The sequence below is a fragment of the Phacochoerus africanus genome, chromosome 3 (genome assembly GCF_016906955.1).
Source record: "Phacochoerus africanus isolate WHEZ1 chromosome 3, ROS_Pafr_v1, whole genome shotgun sequence".
Lineage (NCBI taxonomy): Eukaryota > Metazoa > Chordata > Mammalia > Artiodactyla > Suidae > Phacochoerus > Phacochoerus africanus.
The window spans coordinates 64,873,981-64,890,578 of record NC_062546.1 but is presented as its reverse complement, the minus strand read 5'-3'; the positions used below and the strand labels follow the sequence as shown (position 1 = coordinate 64,890,578).

The 16,598-nt window shown below is 40.4% G+C and overlaps 1 protein-coding gene across 2 annotated transcripts in view; it reads right to left on the bottom strand.

Annotated features, from left to right (window-relative positions):
* The window catches only part of CACNB4 (calcium voltage-gated channel auxiliary subunit beta 4), a 144,191-nt gene that overhangs the window by 15,952 nt on the left and 111,641 nt on the right, over positions 1–16,598 (bottom strand). For both annotated transcript variants that reach the window (XM_047771923.1, XM_047771922.1), the window contains 3 exons: positions 12,843–12,952; positions 5,150–5,301; positions 3,286–3,381 (listed from right to left, as the gene is read on the bottom strand). In XM_047771923.1, the coding sequence (XP_047627879.1) occupies positions 3,286–3,381; positions 5,150–5,301; positions 12,843–12,952 (358 nt within the window). The remainder of the gene's footprint in view (positions 1–3,285; positions 3,382–5,149; positions 5,302–12,842; positions 12,953–16,598) is intronic.

The window sequence follows — 16,598 nt, the reverse complement described above, 5'->3', positions numbered from 1 at the left end:
CTGCTCTCAAGTCCATCCAGAACTGCTCCCCAAACTCCCACTGATGTTTGCGCCATGTCTAAGACCTCACGGAATCAGTGCTGCCCTCACAGTGTGGATCTCAGCATAAGTGAACTTGGACATGGCCAATGAGATCTGAGATATTAATCTGTGTTTTTCCCTTTTCATTTTCCACCATTCAAGCGGCTGGCAGAATTTGTGCTTCCTGGTCTGGTGGGGGAGGGAGGTGTCTGTGGCAGGAAATTGCCAGCGCTCCACTTCCCCTTCTAGGTTTTGTGTCCCCAAAGCCTAAATTGGTTGGAAACATTTTGTGCTAATTGCCTCTGGAAACAAAAGAAGGTGGGGATGCTTTTAGATACAACCAAAGCAGAGAGGAAGTTCCTTTAATAGCAACAAGACTGGGGAGGGGGAATACCTTCCCTCCTTTGGACAGAGAAGAGAAAAGCTCTTTTGTCAACATCCCAGAGAGGAGGGGCCGTGTGTCTCCCTGTCTTGCCCAAGACCCTCTAGTTCTGGTTGAGGTCAGATGCAGCAGAGCATCCATCCTTAAGGACCACATGGATTTGGTCAATCGTTATCTGAGTCGAACTCTCCCCCTCATTCCCTCGACTTTCCGGCCAACCTCAAACTTACCACTTGGAGTCTTTGTTCTGCCCTGGGTTGGGGTAAAGGCAGCTGCGAGCATGTCTAAACATTGTGCTGGCCCAGTGGGCTGGGGGTCAAAGTAGAAAATGAGCTATTTCTTGCACAGCAAAGTTGGGGACCAGAGATCCAACTATACTACATAGCTATGTGTGGTACAGTGTGGCGATGGTACAGTGGACAGAGCTTAGTTGGAGTCTAAGAGGGTTGAGTCTTGGGGCTTGCTTATTAATTGTCACTTCCAACAAATTTCTTAGCAGGGTCTTAGCTTTGTCCTGGAGAAAGTAAGGACAGTGTGGTCCGCCCTGGCAGTCACAGGGGTGCAGGTACTGATTTCCCCTGGAGTGAGAACCTGGTGTGATGAGTGCAGTCAGCTGACAGCCTTGGGTGGCTGGACCTCTAGGATCCACAGGGCATTCAAGCAAGGCTGTGCTCTCCCCAGGCTGCTCCCAGCCATCACCTGAGCACAGCATGGGGACTAGAGCCTGAACATTTCTGCCCAACATGAGGCTCCTGTAAATGAGCAGTCTGCTTGGAGAACCCCCAGCCCTGTGGGGGGGATTTTTTTTCAAGGCTTCCTCACAGTCTGAGCCTCCTCCTACCCACTTTTCCTTCCTTCCTCTTTTCCTTCATGGCATCAGAGCTGCATGAGGACTGAAGGCTCTCCCTGCTGGTTTTGTCCCTGTTCTCTTTCCCCTCTTATAGGTATTTTCTCTAATAAATCTGCACTCCCAATTCCACTCAAGTGTCTGCTTCCTATTAGACTCAAACTGATACAACTGCCCTTAAGAAGCTCTTTATTTGTTTGGTTGGCTGTGCCCTCGGCATGTGGAAGTTCATGGGCCAGGGATCAAACCTGTGCCACAGCAGTGGCACAAACCACAGCAGTGACAATGCTGGACCCTTAATCCCACTGAACCATCAGGGACCTCTGAGACAGTTTTAAAAATTGGAAATAGCACAGTTCCTGGCTTTTGGTGTCTGCTCAGTAAAAGTGAGCTTCCTTCAACTGGGACACATTACAGAGTCAGGAAATGGGTAATACATTCTTCTATATAGGCTCAGTACTTTAATCATATATTCCATTGTGGACTTCAGTAGCTGGCAATGTGAAGTTGGACTTCTTAACATAGTACTCCAGTCTCCAAGATATCCAAATTATCTGCAGGCAGGTAACCAGGTGTGTGTGTGTGTGTGTGTGTGTGTGTGTGTGTGTGTGTGTGTGTGTTGGATTGCGAAGGGAAGAAATTGCCTTAGGAGCCAGAGAGATCTAAATCTAATCCTAATTTGCTGTGTGACCTTAGGAAAATCCTTTAACCTCTGTCTTCAGCTGCTTCAACTATACCATGGGGATAATACTGCCTACCTTATTAAGTAGCTGTGAGGGTTAGAGATAATCTACGTAAAGCATTTAGCACAGTGTCCAGCCCAATAAGAAATCCCAGCATCTATTCAAAGAATGCATTGCCTGTACATCCTTATTCTTACCCTGTACTCTTATTGCCTGTACATCCTTTCACTCATTCAATACTTATCGTGGGCCTACTATGATAGGAGCTTGGGATACAACGGTGAACCAGACAGGCACAGATTCCTGCGCAGCCTGACAGGCAGGCATGGCACAATGAAATATATCCAGTAATTATAGCAGAAACCTTAAATGATGCTTATTATGTGCTAGATGCTATTTTAAGAGATTTACCACACATTTACTCATTGAGTCTTTATACCAACCCAGTGAGGTAGGCATTTGCTCAGGATGACATAACTAGGGATGAAATCCCTAGTGTGGATTAGTGTGGATTTGAACCCAGGCTATCTGGCTCCAGAGTCTATACTTTTAACAGCTAAGCTGTATTGCCTCTCTAAACATTTGACTTAAACTGTATGATTCTACAGAGCATTAACCATCCTTACACAAGCATATAACAATATCTAGGACATTAAATTAATAGGAAAATCAGTTCTTTTCCTTAGAGAAACATAGGCCCAGAAAGAGTCAGCCAGCCAAGCAGGTGTAGACACTGATCAGCCACTGCTGACCCACATGACAGCAGTCACCTCCCCCCGCATACCCCCTCCTCCCCATTTGCTTGGCTTCCAGCAGCTGTGACCTGGCAATGGCACTAGGAGAAAAGTTACTCTAATATGGTTTTTCATCTTATTTAACCCTGATCTTTTCCTCTGCTACAACCACAGGCCTCTTCTAGTGCCAATAAATTCTCAACTTTCAATGTCATAATTTTTGATGCCTATTGGAACTTTCTGGCAGAAAAGTTAAGTGAAAGGCAAACCAGTATATTTTATTTGGACTTTTCTTTTCATAAAAGTGTCCACATGACTGGATTATGTAGGTTGCTGAGTGTCTGAAATGCAATCAAGGTAGCAGTAAGGACATCGGACCCTGGACACCAAGTTCATTTCTTAGTACGTGGCAGACACCACCCAGTTCTGGATGACTGAGTAGCCAACACTACAGTAGCAGTTTGTTCCAAGAAATCTTTCACGTTTATAACAGCATACCATCATCACAATCATTCTAGAATAAAAATGATCATGCTAATACAAAAAACAAACAACCCAACTCACCAACCTCTCCTAACTAGTCAAAAATGATTAAGAGCAAAAAGTGATTATACTTACGGGGGGACATTGTGCAAGTTTGTCAGCTGCCACCAGTTGAACATTTAAGTGTTTACTTTGGGACTTTCCTCTAGATTTAATCAACCGCTGTAAAACCTGACAGAAAGAAGACATGAATCTGAGATACTGTCAATGAGCTGAAAGAAAAGCAAATAAACAAAGACCTTTTTTCATAGTTTGTTTAGCCTTGAGTATTAATAGGGAGGAAACACAATGTGACAACACAATGTAACAATGTGTGTGTGTATAAACACACACACATATATTATATACACATATACATATACACACAAAATGACATCATCCACTTACACTGGCTTTCAGTTATGGTAGATTTGATATGTACATCCTAGTCTTTCTCCATGTGACTAAGACCATGTGAAGTCTTGGTGGGATCTGAGTTCCCACCCTAGGTTTTAACCCAGAGCTTTATATAAGATAGCCCTGAAAAAGTGGAGGAACTGATCTGTACCAGGTCATTTGCATCCAAATTCAAGTTGAGTAATATTCTGGCTTACTATCTCAATGGCAGATAAATAACAGAGTCATTTATATACTCGACCCTTTCTCTCATCAATAATCATTAAGGCAGTCCAGTCTAATCCTACATTAACAGCATGATGTCATGATCGAAGTCTAGACAAAACATTTGCACTGGTGTATTGCTGCATATAAGCTAGTGATATACCTATGTCTTTTGGGCACTGCTGTAGCTGCATTTTTCTATACACTTTTCCTTCCTTAAAATTTTTTTTTTCTGCTGAAATAGGATGTCTCCCCCCCAAAACAGTACTAATCTATGAGTCTCTATGATACCCTAGCACATATGCCCATGAGAGTCCTTGCTCCTGCACTTACAGGCAGGGGTGGGAGGGACTGAAATCTATTTCAGAGCAGTGAAGGGTGCTTGACTCCCCTTCAGTTATGGGTCAAAGAGGTCAAGGCAATTTCAATCCATTCCAAGGATTTCCAAAAGGTCCTGGTTTGGTCAGGATTCCCAAGCTCATCCTGCACAGAATCAGTGCCTGGAAAGAAGGAAGGCTGGGAAGCTCAGCAGGGTCAGGAAGGGCATATTCTTAGCCTGTGAGAGGAGACCACTGTTCTGGTTGGAAACTGAACTGGCATTTAAGCATGAAAATGCACTCCTGGACAGATAAGGTAGTACCTCCCAAGGGTATCCATTTCATATTAACTTTTTAGAACATCATTACTTTTTAAAATTAAAGAACATCCAAGTCAAAAGGGATCAGGTTGAGGTTGTCTCACTTTAATATTTTTATTTCTCCTGTTAGCATAAAGATACATGGCAGATACGCCATCGTGCTCCATCACAGAATAACTGTATTCCTTGAAGAACCCAACCTAAGCACAAATGTAAGCGTTTATAAAGTTTTTCCATGAGAGGTTTTACACAGTGATATTTGACTTTATACATGATAAATATACATGTACTTCTAGAACTATGTATTTTCTCAACTGGGGAGAGAATATAGGTGATATAAGATATTACACAAGAGATTTACCAAGACAGTGCCTAAGTTTCTGAAAAACCAGACTTTCCTTTTCCTCACCTTTCTTAGTTTTTCATTTTTGTTATATTCTTACATAACTGCCTGACTTGGGAACCACAGTAGACACTGAGCTTCTTGAAGGAATAAGCTATTCTTTATCTGTTAGCTCAAAATTTCTAGAACGTGGACAGAACAGGTGAATTAAAAACGATGCTCATTAAAAGGGTCTCAATAAGCCATTCTCCTTGCACATTAAGAGAAATGCATAGAGCAAAGGATATTTCAAAAAACAAAAAAAACAACAACAACAAAAAACAAGCTTCTAATCCTTAAGACAGAAATAAGCTAATTACCTTTGGAGATGAGACTTTTACATGAACAATAATTGGTGCTAAGGAGGTCTTTATAAGTTGTGCTGGGTGATTGATGGTGTCTGCATCAAGAACTACCAGTTGCAAAGATCTCGCCAACTCAAAGATTCTTTCAATTTCACTTTGTACTTCCGCTAAAAGGAGAAATAATAAATAACAGGTCACGGTTATTTTTAGTAATTAGTTCCCATATTTAAAAAACAGTATCCCCTTTGACATTATGTTTGTCTATTTGAATTTTCATAGTCCTATCTAATTTAAGATTTTTCTAAAGAGAAATGGGTTGAGTTTTGCATAAAACCAGTGTTGGTGAAAAAAAATGAGATGACTCTCTTGATTTACTTGTTACACTCACCCTAATATTTAGCTATGTATATACCTATGTTGTTTTTGATTGTGGTTTTGTTCTAAAGAACTTTTATTTTAATTGAATTTTTTTTGGCTGTGCCCTCCACATGTGGGAGTTCCTGGCCTAACACTGAACCCACACCACAGCAGTGACAAGACCGGATCCTTAACCTACTAAGCCACCTAGGAATTCCCGAAGAACTTTTATTTTAGTGATAGAAACTGAAACTGCTTTTTAGGAAACAACTGGAATATATGTTCAGAGCAACATCACATGGAAAGCAAATTACACTGAAGTATTTCTATCAGTCCACAACTTACTATTACTTATTTACACGACTATTTTATGGATGTCTTTTAAAATCCCACAACTCATCTATTTTGACAGACATTCACATTTCTATACTCCTGTTAATTGTTCTGGATATACTCTCACAACCAGTATATTGCTAACTCTTTATTCAAGTGTTAGGGCCAATGGACTTATTCTAAAGCATAATTATCTTCAACATTAAAAACAACAACAACAAATGCAATACCAATTACATTAAAGTGTCACAATGCATTTAGAAGTAAATCTATTTGGCCAGCTGTGACAGCCAACTGACGTAAATCTGTGAGTGAATTTGGTCAAATGAAAAAATCTGGTTATTTTCAATGTCCAAAGCAATCCAGCTATTTTTTTAAGCAAAAATTTAGGCATATTATCTATAAAAATAAAATATGGTTTTTTAAAATATAAAAAGCTTTTTAATATATATTTTATAAATCATGATAAACCATGATTTACTGGTCATGTCCAAAGTCTGAATTAGACTATTTAATTTTCAGACAGATGATCTTGTCTTGTTTTTACTTGTTTTTATTTTTTGCTACAGGTATGACCTACCAATGTCGTAATCTTGTCCAAATTACAGACAGTAGACAAAGCTACCTAATTTAAATTATCTCAAAGATGGCCTAGGAATAAGTTGGTGTTGCTCTAAATAAAGGGTTTGTGCCAGAATCCCATGATTTGTTTTGCCTATTCATTATAAATTCAAGTTCATGTCACCTACCAAAAGTTCTCCCCTCTGTAACCAAATAGATTGACAGGGAGTGTGGGATCATGAATGCTCAAGACCATTGTTTAACTCAATGATAGCATAAAATTCTTATTTCTCACAAAATCACAGATGCATGATCTGTATTAGAAGTATGCATTTAAAGAGTCAGAAGGGGATAACTATTTCCCATCATCCTCCTTTTAGGTGAAACATTTTTATTTGAGAATTTTAGTCATATTCTATTTAAAAATTAGAATGATTTAAATTGATCTAATTCTGAGTTATCAAAAACCAACTGCAAGGAAGATTTTGCTCAACTGGAGAAACCAAATGTTTTAGAGACCCAGTAAAAACTATCTGGATTATCTTGGCACATTCTTAATTATTTTTTAGAGGGAAATGTTTTAATAGCAAAGTTACTTAAATTTAAGAAAAGCAGCATTAAATGAATAAAAAATGCATGTGTTTGAGTATCAGGATCTCAGTATTCTAGCTCTGTCTCGGCTACTGTTTAGCTGTGTCACTTGCTGGAAATCATGCAATCTCTTTAAATCTCATTTGCAAGATAAGGAGATTGCACATCATAATTTCTAAAATTCTCTCCTGTACTCTAAAACTTAATGGCCCAATATGGGAGCCACTCACCACAGGTGACTAATGAGAATTTGCAACATGACTGGAAATTGAGATGTGCTATCAATATAAAATGTACACTGGAGTTCCCTTGTGGTGCAGCAGGTTAGGGATCCAGAACTGTCACTGCAGTGGCTTGGGTCACTGCTGTTGGGTAGGTTCAGTCCCTGGCCTGGGAACTTGCACATATTGCAAGCATGGCAAAAAAAAAAAAAAAAAAGGCACTGATTTCAAAGACTGTTTGAAAAAGCTAATGTAAAATACCACATTAATAATTTTTTTCATTTTGATTGTTTGAAAGACATTTTGCATATATTTGGTTAAGTAAAATACACTGACAAAAAAAAAAAAAAAAAAAAAAAAGAGCCAGCAGAACCCAGTAGAGGGTGTTCAGTTCAACTTCTGACTCTTAACTTATTTTCTGATTTCCTTCCTGTAATGGGTTGAATTGTCTTCTCCTCAAATTCATATGGTGAAGTCTCAACCCCTCAGTACCTCAGAATGGTAACCTCATTTTTGAGATAGGGTCTTTACAGAGATAATCAGCTTAAAATGAGGTCATTAGGGTGGGTGCTAATCTACTATGACTGATGTTTTTATAAAAAGAGGAAATTTGGAGACAGAAGAACACCATGTGAAGATGCAGGCAGAGTTTGGGGTGATGCTTCTACAAGACAGGAATGCCAAAGATGGCCAGCAAACCACCAGAAGCAAGCAGAGAGGCATGGAACAGACTCTTCCTCACATCCCTCAGAAGGAAGCAAAACCCCATTGATACCTCAGTCTTAGACTTCTAACCTCCAGAACTCTGAGACAATAAATTTCTGTTGTTCAAGCAAAAAAAAAAGTCAACATATCTATCATTTTTCACATTATCCAATACCAATGGCCTGAAAGATTTCATGTTGCTTTGAAAGTTGACTAGTTTTCAAGACATCAATGTAAAGAATCTAGACAATTTGGCTTATTTGCAAAATTCTGAAATCATATTCTACCTACTGTCCCATTTTTCTCATTTGTCAGAAACAGTTAAAAAAAGATTCTTCTCAGAGTGCCCATTGTGGCTCAGTGGCAATGAACCCAACTAGTAACCATGAGGATTCAGGTTTGATCCCTGGCTTCACTCAGTGGGTTAAGTATCTAGTTGTGCCGTGAGCTGTGGTGTAGGTTGCAGATGTGGTTTGGATCCTGCATTGCTGTGGCTGTTGTGTAGGCCAGCAGCTGTAGCTCTGATTCAACCCCTAGCCTGGGAACTTCCATATGTTGTGGGTTCGGTCCTAAAAGAGGGAAAAAAAAAGATACTTTTCATGAGAGAATTTGGAAAATAAGGTTTCTTTAGTTTGTTGGTTTTCCATTAAAGTGCCACTGGTTTAATGTAATTCCTGGCCAGGACTCTACTAGACCAAGTCTATATTGTTTTAGGCTTCAAATCTGAATTTTTTCTGAAGTAGCAAAAAGGCAGTGAAGCAAAGTAGATTGCCCTGGTACAAAGAACCCTTGAGGAACTTTGAGTCTTTGTGTAAATAATTCAGAAATTCCTGGGCCTTATTTACTTTGCACCAGCAATGAGGTAAGTGTGGTTTTTGATAGGTGCAAAGGGAAGGTACATGTACTGCTTAATCAGCATAAAACTTGGGCCATGGGCATGAACAGAGAGGTTCTCAGAGTAGGCCAGGAGGCTGAAGATGGCCACCCTATATACTGGAGTGGTCCAATTATTTGGATAATATGTATACAGAATACAATATATAAATTATATGTGCAAGAAAGACATATTTATCTACCCAGCTCATTTTTAAAAAGAAAAACTCCAAACCTAACAACCTTGACTACCTAGGTTGACTCCAATCAAAGGGTCTTTATGATTTTATTCCAGGCAAATGGGACTCTGAGAAGTAATGAACTATGAAACTGGGGGGATCTCAATGAACACTTCTACAACCTGACCACAACTGGTCTAGACACATCTCTCTCCAGCATCTCTATCACCTGTGATCTTTCTTATAGCCAGGGGCTAAACCACTTCAATGGCTCCCTGTTGCCCAAAGGAACATTCCTTAAAGTGAGTACCCTAGAAGGCTGATCTCATGAGCTATTCTATGGGAAGAAGGGGATTTTCTGCAAGGGAAATATTGGATATTATAAGGGTATCTGTTGGAATTTCAAATATGCATTACCCTCTATCTTTTTTCTTTCTCTTTCTTTCTTTCTTTCTTTCTTTCTTTCTTTCTTTCTTTCTTTCTTTCTTTCTTTCTTTCTTTCTTTCTTTCTTTCTTTCTTTTTTTGCTTTTTAGGGCTTCACTTGGAGTATATGGAGGTTCCCAGGCTAGGGGTCCAATTGGAGCTACAGTTGCTGGCCACAGCCACATCAGATCCAAGCCTCATCTGTGACCTACACCACAGCTCATGGCAATGCCAGATCCTTAACCCACTGAGGGAGGCCAGGGATTGAACCCGCAAACTCATGATTCCTACTTGGATTCGTTTCTGCTGCACCATGACGGGAACTCCAATCTTTTTCTTTCTTTCTTTCTTTCTTTTTTTTAATGGCAGAACCTGCAGCATATAGAAGTTCCTGGGCTGGCAGTCAAATCAGAGCTGCAACTGCCGCTTACACCACAGCCACAGCAACATCAGATCCAAGCCACATCTGCTACCTATGTCACAGCTTGCAGTAATGCTGGTTCCTTAACTCACTCCACATCCTCACAGAGACAATGATGGGTCCTTAACCCACTGAGCCACAATGGGAATTCCACTCTCTTTATGTTAATGCCTTTAAGAAGTCTTGCACTGAAAAAACCTGACAATTATTTGATTCATAATTGTCAAATGAATTTGACCATGGAAAATATACTATTAGTATCTTTTATTTATTTATTAGGTTGCACCCAAGGCATACGGAAGTTCCTGGGCCAGGGATCGAACCCATGCCACAGCAGCGACAATGCTGCACTACAAGAGAATTCCCTGTCTTTTAAAAATCAGCATTTCTTGGAAGCTATTATGGAGGTCTCTTTAGCAAAGTGTACTACAGCCCTAACATTCTGGCCTCAATCTATTTTTTCAGTCTGTTCTGTTGCTCTCAAATCAGGCCCCCCACTCTCTTTTTCTAAGCATGCTTTGCCCAAAACTACTTGTTTCTCACACTATGTTTATAGCTCAATGCTTTGTACATTCTTGACTTTCCTGAGGAACCAGCTCAAATATAATAACTTCTTCAAAGTCTTCCCAGACACTTCTTACTCTGTACTATACTTTCTTTACATCTTTAGTACTTTGGTCATAATTCCATTTTCACATAGTATTTTAACAATCTCTCTTCTTTCTGTTTGCCCATGGATAACATACTTTGTCATAGTTACACATGTACTTCTTAAGTCTGGTATAATGCATGGCAGTAGCAAGTGTTCAATAAACATTTGATGAAAGAATCTGCAAATGTGCATTAACAAGCAAATGGGAGCGACTCACACAGTGGTTGTTATAATAGGCTGCCATTAAATTAACTCTGGAGTTCTCATTGTGGCTCAGTGGGTTAAGAATCCAACTAGTATCCATGAGGGAGGACACAGGTTTGATCCTTGGCCTCGCTCAGTGGGTTAAGGATCTGGTATTGCTACAAGCTGTGGTGTAGGTCATAGGTGTGGCTTGGATCTGGTGTTGCTGTGACTGTAGTGTAGGCTAGCAGCTGCAGCTCTGATTATACCCCTAGCCTGGGAACTTCCATATGCTGCAAGTGCAGCCCTTAAAAAAAAAAAAAAGTTAACTCCAATGGTTGTGGGTATATGGCTTTACAGAGTAAAAAGGAAAACCAGTGAACCGACTTCTACCTTATTTCCTCTTAACCCCCACCCCCCACTCCACTGGCTTTGACTGGCTCTGACAACAGGTGACTACACAGATTACACGGAATGACTTCAAAGAATATCCATGAAATTGTAGGCTGGTGCAAGATGGTTGAAAAAGTTGGACAACCTAGCTTATGCTTTTAAGTGTCCTTTAGTCTCTCATTATACATCAGAGGAAGGAGTGGTTAAAGTCAAAGGCACTGTGAAGAACAGAAAGGAGGGTGGAAGATAGGAGAACAGAGAACAGATGCTTCTTTGAGACATCACCAATCTAGTCTGGCATCCTTGTCACCTTTGATATATTACTTCAGTCAGTTACCTAATCTGATTCATCATCATCTCTACCATCATCACTCCTGAAGGTCAAAATACTGTGCCTTTAAGAGTGTTTCACTCTTGCCTATGAAAGGCTCTAAATACAGCACTAAAGAAGGAACCACTGATGTCTGGGATCTTGCCTCCACAAATGCTGACAACCGTACCATTTGCTATGTTTAGCATTCTTGCACAAAGCACCCATCCAACAAACATTTATTGAGCAAATACCTCGTGCCAATCCTGGGTGACGAATAGAGAAGATATTTTGCAGTCTCTTTTAAAGCTGCACAATTTTTAGCTCAGGGTCAAGGTTTAGCCTTTAGCAGACACTTGATGGGGTATTTAGGCATGTAATCTATCCTAGAAATCTTAACCTTCAAAAGTTTTCTATCATCTATAGAGCTCATTCCAGAAGTTTAAAAAAACACAGTGCCAGAGATGAACACTGTCTTTGCTACTCTTCCCATGAGGAAGGGCAAGGTAAAACAAGTTGCACTCAGAATGTGAATGCAAAAAAGTTACGATGGACCATACCACTCTGTGCAGTCCCAAAAACCACAAACAGGCTTTTTCTTCTTCCGGCCACACCTGTGGCATATGGAAGTTCCCAGGCTAGGGGTCGAATTGGAGCTGTAGCTGCTGGGCCTTCACCACAGCTACAGCAACATGGGATCTGAGCCACATCTGTGACCTATGTCACAACTTGCTGTGGCAATGCCAGATCCTTAACCCACTGAGCAAGGCCAAGGATCAAACCTGCATCCTCATAGATACTAGTCAGGTTCTTAACCCACTGAGCCACAATAGGGACTCCCACAAACAGGCATTTGGGATGAGTGTTGTGACTCCTGCAGCACAGACGCACTTCTGTGGATGGTGAATGCATCCTCCACAGCCCTGCTCGTGTATGGCTTGAGGGAGCCAATCACTGTGGTTTTTTTCTTCTCTATCATGGTGAATTTCAGGATGCTTTCTGACTGATGCACTAGGAGAGACATGCTTAAAGCCCCTCCATAGTATTAATCGTGTTTGCTACTTCCACTTAAAGATGCAACTCTTCTGGGTACCAGCTGGGTACAACACTAAGAACACCATCATCTAGCTTTCTTTTAAGAATCTGAGAAAGCCAAACATCTCATTTCCTTTCTTGTCAGTTGTGACTCAGGTATGACAGCTATCATTAGCCTCATTGAGGAGCTTGGGCAAAGCAGGGATGAATGACTAGGGGTGACAGATGAGGAGAGCCTGTTTCGGAGTCTTCCCATCAGACTACTGATCAGTTCATTAACTGATGCTGAGAGAGGAGCTTCCAGCTGCTGCAGGCCTCTGCTCCCTGCTTTTCCCCGGCTGGCCTTGTCAGTTGATCAGCACTTCCCCATGCTGAACGGGGAGCCAGTTGGAAAGACATTCACAAATGCAACATGTGTCATCCCGGTCTGAAAGCACAGCTTGGAGAAGTACCACATTTGAACAGCTTACCTAAGCTGGACCGAGTGTTCGAACGTTCAATTATTGCTCTCTTGCTGGGATTATTTAGGACAGACCTCTTAGCAAGAGAAATGTCAGCTGTCACTCTCGTTATTGATATCCTATGAATAGGAACACAGAACAGAACAAGCCAGTAAAAATGTTATGGGGCTCTCCAAGTGATTTAGAACCACAGTACTTAATAACCACTTTACATACTATAGTGCAACCACAGGATAATAAACATTGGCCACAAGTCCTTTAAACAGGCTTTGACTAGCATTGAAATACAAGCAGGGCAGAATGAAGGAAAGTTTTTGGCTATTTAACAAAAGAATAAAGACTCCAGGAAAAATTCAGCTCTTCCTCCTCTTTGTCTGCCTTGTCTAATTCTCTCTATAATGCTCCCCATACCAGAAGGGAGTCAAAACATATGAATAAACCATGCTCTTTCTAGGAAGCAGCAATGCAATATCCCCACAATTCACAGTTGATTTGCTCTTGAACAAGACCTTCAGGAACCTCAAATGCTCTGCCCTGGTTTATCAATGCTGCTGGTCAAAGGGGGAAATGATCTTCACTTTGATCATCAAAGACAATCAACCAGTTGGCAACCATGTTGCATTCCTGACGCTCAGTATTTAATTCATGATACATGAAGCATTTTGCCACAGGCCCCAAAGGAATGTTGTATTTCTAAAAATATGAAAAATATGATTTCTTTTCTTCAGGCACAAGATTCTTCAGCCTATCTGCATAATACTTTGAATGCATGTGGAGGGCAGTAACAAGGCACTATCGCTGAGGGCAATGTAAGGATTATGTCAGCATTTCTATAAGACAAGAACAGTGCAGAGACATTGCCAATGAATGGAGAGGGGAGTCTATCTGTATATGATTTAGCAAAGGAGAATCTCTGGAACTTACAATTTAAAAATCACTGTAAGCTGGGATGGTTTGACTTCAGATTATTATCTACCTGCAGAATGCAAAGAATGCCTCTTTAGGCCAGCTACAGCCATCACAGGCCTTTCTCCATTCTTATCTTCAGAGCTTGGCCATGTTCCAGGAAGGAGACAAGGAGAGGGCCTCTCCTTCCCTTGAGCAATTGTGGCACTTTCAAGCTCTTTTAGCAGGTGGAGCAGGAAAGAGGGAGGACTTATCAGCAATTAGAGTCATATGTCATCTCGTAACACTGTCAGCGAGTCCTCACCTGACTCCAGTGATCTGAATCCTTGGGGAGAATTAAAAATTGTCCTTTGTGTAAATGGTTAGAAATTATTTCTTTAAAGCAACAGGCTGGGCAAAAGTTCTGGTGCCATTTTATTTTATATTTCCTCTTCTCTCTCTTTTTTTTTTTTTAGGGCTGCGGGTGCAGCATATGGAAATTCCCAGGCTAGGGGTCGAATCAGAGCTTCAGCTGCGGGACTATACCACAGCATAGCAACACAGGATCCGAGCTACATCTGTGACCTACACCACAGTTCACAGCAACACCAGATCTGTAACCCACATTCTCATGGATACCAGTCAGATTCATTTCCGCTATGCCACAACAGGAACTCCTGGTGCCATTTTATAGCAAAGTCCTCATCTGGGTCATCCTATTGTCTATATAATCTATAGAAAGTCAGAAATTTAAAGATGCTTTAAATTCCTTGGAATTTTTTAGGTCCTAAGAAATTATTTGAGGCATCCTCAGATTGTCTTCTGCAGAAATCAAAAATTTGGGGAGATACCTCTGGGGCCACTGAGAACATTAAATGGAGGCAGAGTCGTCCTGCAGGGCTCCAGATTTCCCACGCTCAATGCCAGGGCAACATCTCTGCATTTCTGTTTTCTACCTTGAGGCCTTATCTATGATTTCACTGTAAGAACTTGTTCCGCTGCTAAAAGACAGTGGAAAACACTGGCCTAGTATGACTTCTTCATTTTGTCAAGAAGAAAAGTGAGATGCAGAGAAGAAGTTCCACACGGTTACTTAGAGTTGAGGAAGGTCCAAAGCTCAGGCTGTCAAGCATCAGGTCAGATCTTAGCCAAGTGACTCATGATTCTCTTACAGTTGTCTTCTCCAGAAATCCCAAATCTCCAGATACTAGCCAAATCATCGAGTGCAGATCTGGCCACACACACACTAAGCGATGGTCAGAATCTCAATCAGGTTACAGTCAGTGAACCTCACACCCGAGGTTACCGATTGGTAACTCAGTTGGCTGCTGCACTTGAGGCATGAAATCTCATAGGCAGTCTCTGTAGTCACAGCTCCTTTTACCTACAGAACAGAATTTGCTTGTTTCTGGCTTTTTTGCTTGTGGTTTTAAGAATGGAGCTGCTGGTTAGAAATATACAATCATGTTCTACAGCAGTTCAAATATAAGAGTGGAGATAAGTGGGTTGGTTTAGGGACAGAATTCAAGTTTCTAGAATGAGGATTTTAGAGCGACCAAAGGTTCTATTCTATTTAGGTGAGAATCAAATTCTCTTTCTTTCTTTCTTTTTTGGCCATCCAGAGGCATATGGTGTTCCCAGGCCAGGGATCAGGTCTGAGCCACATCTGCAACCTACAACACAGGTGAAGCAATGCCAGATCCTTAATCCACTATGCTGGGCTGGGGATCAAATGTGTGTCCCAGTGCTCCAGAGACATTGCCAATACCATTGCACCACAGCAGGAACTCTGAGAACCAAATTTTCTAGCTCTATATTAGCCAAGTTGTGACCCTTGGTTCTTAAAACTTGAAGGGATTATCAACAGATGCACACTCTTATTTTTCCAGGGTTACAAACACACTTTTACAAAGCCATTTTCAATCATATCCAAAGTTTTATCAAAAAACCAAAATGGAAAAAAACAATAACACACATATACAAACTAGAAAGAAACTACTTCATTATTGCAAAAACAGGAAAAGGTGTGGACAATATAGTGTCCTTTTTCTTATTTCACTTGTCAATAAAATAAATTCTGGTTTATTTCTCAATAAAATACCAGCTAATTTGTTAATACAAGTTATTTCTTAATAAAAATACACATGTACAAAAGAGTTCAGACACAGCTCTAGAAATGCTCCAATAAGACAATGCAGGAGTTTTAATTTTCTTTTTTTTTTTAAAAATCATTTTAGGGCTGCACCTGCAGCATATGGAGGTTCCCAGGCTAGGGGTCAAACAGGAGCTGTAGCCACTGGCCTACACCACAGCCCCAATAACACAGGATCGAAGGAGTTTTAATTTTCTATGCAAAGATTCTTACTATTATCAAAATCAGACACCAGATCCCAATTTGTTTTTTTGTTTGTTTGTTTAAAATGCTTCATAGCAATGTAATTACATTCATCTTCAAACACCATCTGGTTTATATACCTTAAAAAAAAAAACACCTTTAAGCGAAATCCTTTCTACTTCTTTTCTTGCTATACTCATATCCACAAGAGTCTTGCAATACTTCTATCATCTTGTTTGATGTATATCTCTAAAAAGTTCCCTTGGAAGCTTTTCTGTGACACAGTGTCAGTAATTACTAGCTGGAGGATAAAAGACTAATAGAAGTTCAGTTTCCCAGCAGACTGGGTATGTATTTCTCTATCTAGTAAACCTTAATCCTAATTGCTGCTTATTTCTGGTTTGGAATTCTTCATAATTTCTGCAATCCATCATGTGCTATGAATATTAATTTTTTGTGATTTTTCTATTGAATGATATTACCCTCAGTTGAGATACATTCATTCTAAGATAATTAGCATTTCTTGCTATAAAACTGGGTTGTGA